The sequence below is a fragment of the Austrofundulus limnaeus genome, unplaced genomic scaffold (genome assembly GCF_001266775.1).
Source record: "Austrofundulus limnaeus strain Quisiro unplaced genomic scaffold, Austrofundulus_limnaeus-1.0 Scaffold25, whole genome shotgun sequence".
NCBI classification, from domain to species: domain Eukaryota; kingdom Metazoa; phylum Chordata; class Actinopteri; order Cyprinodontiformes; family Rivulidae; genus Austrofundulus; species Austrofundulus limnaeus.
The window spans coordinates 3,682,884-3,687,906 of record NW_013952427.1 but is presented as its reverse complement, the minus strand read 5'-3'; the positions used below and the strand labels follow the sequence as shown (position 1 = coordinate 3,687,906).

General features: G+C 37.0%; 1 protein-coding gene across 4 annotated transcripts in view; it reads right to left on the bottom strand.

The window, feature by feature from the left end:
- Positions 1 to 5,023, bottom strand: part of zgc:92140 (uncharacterized protein C1orf21 homolog) — a 47,262-nt gene that overhangs the window by 10,124 nt on the left and 32,115 nt on the right. For all 4 annotated transcript variants that reach the window (XM_014004664.1, XM_014004661.1, XM_014004663.1 and 1 more), the window contains exon 3: positions 1,724 to 1,809. In XM_014004664.1, coding sequence (XP_013860118.1) covers positions 1,724 to 1,809 — 86 coding nt within the window. The remainder of the gene's footprint in view (positions 1 to 1,723; positions 1,810 to 5,023) is intronic.

Below are 5,023 nucleotides of genomic sequence, written 5' to 3'. Positions count from 1 at the left end.
CATTAAATTCCAGTGAAATATATTTATGTTTGTGGTTGTAATGTGACAAAATATGGAAAAGTTCAAGGGGTATGAATACTTTTGCAAACCACTGTATGATAAGACTTTTTCTTCACTCTGCACCCTTTTCATTTACAGCACGATTTATTTTTTAGTTTTATTTTACTGTTTATAGATTTTGTCTTTATGAATTAAATAAATTAGATAAAACTAAAAAAAGAAGTATTTTTCAGTCCCTTTATAATCACACTTTTTACATTAATAAAAATGATTAGAATGAAAATGTGGAATTCAGAAAAAAAAAGAAAAACTGGAATTTGGGAAAACAAAACGGATTTCGAAGAACCCTAAAAGAGTGATCTACAACAGGTAAGATATTATGTTCATAGGTTTTTTTTCACAGAACCCCACTTCAAAGAGCTATTGCCTTGGAAACAGTTTAAAATCGTTGCGATTCCTGAATAAACACATGTGTTTAACACAGTGTATAATGTACACAGCCAATTTCAAAGGTTGATGTATTCATTGACTTTGATAAAGTAAAGTAAAGTAAAGTAAAGTTTTATTTATATAGCATCTTTCATAGAAATAGATTCACAAGGTGCTGTGCAATCAGAGGGAAATCAAAAAATATACAATCAGAACAGGATTTACAAAAATTTGGAACAAAAAGTATAAAAGTTGTACAACCAACAAAGTATCAAGACTGTGCAATCCGAAAAATAAAACAAGTAAATAATATCTAGACAAAAATGGGGAGGGCAGAGTAAAACATTAACATATTAAGATGAAGGATTTTTAAATCAGAAATTAATTTGGAGGCATGTCTCCGAATGGGTAGATTATGGAGTACTGGTACATTTTAGAAAAATGCATTTTTGATAAAGTGAAATGATTTTGGATGAAAATACTGGCTGTTTGACATATATTAATATAATGAATTGTACGGTCGGTAGGTAGGGTTTGGTGAAACAGACACTAAAAGGTCAGGCTGCAGAAAAATGCTGAAATTAGTTAAAAGCTTGTTTAAAGAGGTGTGCTTTCAGATATTTCTTGAATGAATCAATGCTTTCAAGCGTGCACGGATGAATAGGAAGTTCATTCCAGAGCCTGGGGGCCATGGAGGAGAAGGCTCGGTCACCACGGGTCTTGAGACGTGTGTGTAAAGTCGTTTTTTAACAACAGTGGTATAATTTGTGTCAGTGTGATCCTTTTACAGTCACCAGTCATTGTTTCACCACTTAACAGGATGGCAGGCGGCCCATTTACAGAAAACAAAACTAACTATATTCAGTCGACTTCACAACAGAGCCAAGGAGGAAGTAAATCTATCCACAGATAATCAGCCTCAACACATAAATGTTTTTATAGTGTTGTGTAAAAATTATTGAGCACTATAGTTTATGAGTGGTCGGAGCAAAACAATCTCATGATATAAAAAACATCCTTGTTTTGAGTTTTCAAAGTGAAGTCAGACCAACCATGCGATCAGCCCACACAGTCTACTCACACTAGGCTGAATCTGTTTGCGAGGCACCTTTCTGGGTGTTTGTGTTTGTGCGAGGGACAGTAAGTGTGTGTGTGAGAGCAGACACACACAGAGAGGCCTGTTCGCTTCAGCTGATGAGCTGCCAGGGAAAGGTTTGAGTCTGTGCAGATGACAGCCTGTCAGTGGACCAGCAGTGTGCATGTGTGTGTGTGAGTGTGTGTGTGTGTGTCTCACCAGGTTCTCCTGGTTGCGTGCGTTCACTCGATTTTCATCCCCTCTCATGTACTTCACCTCCTCCACTCCCTTCATCTTGTATTCATCTGAAAATAGAGAAGATTTAATAGTTAGACATTACTTTTATCAGATCAAACGTGGATTAAGCGATAAGTTGACGTAATATGACATGACTGAAAACAGTTTGTCCTCGTCATATTAGCTTTGCTGCACCATCATCACATTATATTAATATGACTGATGATTTCTTCCATTGATGGTAGATGAGATTTGAGGTAATCTGATAACGAACCTCGATGCAACATTATAAAAGATGTACATGACAGCTCAAGTGTTAGTAGGAGTGAGGATTTAGTTTCTTACTATTTTAGCCACAAAAATGCAACTCAAAAAGCAGTGACAGAAAAATTGCAGGAGGAAACATGTAAGACGCATTTGTGGGTGAAATAAATACTAAATAAAAGGAACAATGGAAAAATAGAGGGCACTGATGAGAAGAATCAAGATGATTAAAGATTAATTTAGCAGCCTCTTGTCTGGAGGGGCAGATTTAGACCGTTAAGATGGTGAAAGTGGTAACTTGGTCTGTAAATAAAGACATTTAAAGGGGGTGGGGTGGGAGGGGGTATGGTGTATTTTCCAAGCACATAGTTCAATTCTTTACCACAATCAGTCCAAATGTCTTGAAATTGTCCAGCGGCTCTTTAAGAATCTCCTACCATTTCTGACACTCCCACTTTAGCACGTCTTCACAACAATGCTTCGGGGGAGCAGTGCTCTGTGGGGGCAGGAGCTCAGGGAGGAGCTATGTACAAATGGGTGGAGCTTTGTACCAGCAAGTGTTTAGGCAGCTCCACATGGCTCCACAGGAGATTCAAGGATTTCTCAAACGTGTATGTAGGTATGGGCCGAATACCGGTTTCAAGGTATAACGTGATACAAAAAAGTCACGGTTTGAAAACCACTAAAATCTTCTGTCATACCGTGCCTACGGTATAAGTGTTTTTTGTTTATTTTTCCTTGGGTCTGTGCCGCTAGACTTTCCCCCTCGACCCCTCCCCCGTGCACTCCTGCAGAGCTGCCTGCTGGCCCTCGCAGCTCTGCGGGGGTTGTGTGATAGTGGCTGAAGAACAGAGTTCCCCAAACTTTTCCCGTCTAAAATAATAAAGTCAGCTATATGAAAGTACTTAGGATGCCGTAAAGACAACGGCAATGTGGACCGGAGGCAACACATCTAACATGGTAAAGTTTATGCTATCTTGAAATGAACGTGCTAATGTTAGCATCAGATTGTAAAATATCACCAGGTTGCTGTGGCTTAATGCACCGGTTACAGCTTGTCTGCAAAACTGTTTGAGTTGTGTCATTGATAAGTTTTAAGTGAAAGGTGATAAAACCGAATGCCTCCTTTAGCCGAGCAGCTCGTTAGCTGAACGTGAGTTTCATAAACACACAGAGTTGTGATTTCTTGTTTCTGTGTGCATATAATTATATAATCTTTACGTCAAAAACACTTTTGAAATTTAAAACACAATGAAAACTCCCAACGTGACATATTACTTCAATAAAAAGACTTGTCATGCAGTATACACTGATTTGTCTTAAATAATAAAGCAATAGAAAAGCAGTTATCCTATTAGATGTAAACTTGATCAGGACAACCTAATTGCATTAGGTGCTAAAAATCAATAAAGTACAGGTGCACACAGGTAAATAAAATTTCAGCATAACACCTCTGAGATCTAAAAACAGCTTCCGAATATGATAATAGAAAAGTTATTTTTTTTTAAATACAAATTTCAAAACAAAATTTTTAGAGCTGTAATCATAATACTGTCATACCGCGAAACTGTGATATTTTTGCCCAAGGTTATCATATCGTCATAATTTCATACCGTCCCATGCCTACATATATGAATAAATCAAAGCAACACTCTGGGTATGTTTTGAAGTGGATATGACATTATGATATGAAGTAATAAATAATACATTTTAAGATGTTCTGCTCTGGAAATCACAGAAATGAAAGATTTACAATCTTAGTTACTTTTTAACTCCTGTAAAATAAATAACTGGAAAAAAAAACACAATTTACAACTGGCTGTTATAAACACTCGATGGTTCATTCTTAGTGAGCACTAAGAATAAATCAGAATAGGTTTAGGTCTGTTAATAAATAAGACTGCAGGCTAAAGTTTCAAACAAAGATATTCACCTAAAAGTATGTGTCGCAGATGACTCTCAGCTACTACCACACCACATTTTAGCTCAACAGCTTGAAAAAAAAAAAGGTTTTAGCCACTTTTGTGTTTGCAAATGTTGAGTAGTTGTGGTGGCCCATCTTGAATTGGTACGGTTCCAAAAGTTAATCAGCTGTGGACGATTACATTTTTCAAGTTTCAATAAAATCTGTCCAGCAGTTCATGAGAGACTTCAAACATAAACACACACTAATACATTATAATTTGCCTTTCACAAGTATGTGCAGCTAAGCATCTAAGTATTCTGAAAAATATTTTGAGTACTTTAAAATAATCATGACCAACTTATGGCACCAGAGATAAATCTGGCCTCCACACCTCTTCTGCATATGGACAGCAAAGTATTACATTTTGGTTCAATTATACACAGTCTGATCAAAGAATCAGTCAGAAAGCAGCTCAAAGACATAAGCAGCCAATCCGTGTGCATGAAGAGGCCTGACTGAGACGCTGAAACACAGCAGGGTGAGTACCTGCTGCATCAGTTGAGTTTAATGTAGAGAGAACTGAACTCACAAATACACATATTTAACAGCAAAACTTTAATCCAGCAGTTTGAGAGCCGGGGCTGCTTTTCACAACCTGCCCAAACTGGCTGTTCTGTAAAAATGTTCATAAAAACTAAACTTCCTCTAAGTGGAAGGAAACATCTGGCAGGTTCTGCTGAGTCAGTCAAAATATTAGATGTGAAATAATCTGTTTTACCTGCTTATTTTAACACATTCTTTCAATTTAATTCACATTCAAACATTGGGCCTCATGCAAGAACTGTTCATACGCACAGATTTGTTCTTAAGTTGTGCGTTCGAGTGATTTAGGAGAATTTGTGGCATTCACCAATGTTTTCGTATTCTACGATTTTCTTCAGATACAAACAAAATTCACGAGTGGTCCAGACCTGTCGTATATTTTACGAACAGTCAGTCTGCTGTTATCCAGACGGGGTTTCTTCACTAATAACTTTATATTTCGTTAGTTTGAAGATATTTTGAGTTGAAAATAAATTACACTCCATAATTATGTCAACATTAGGCTATTC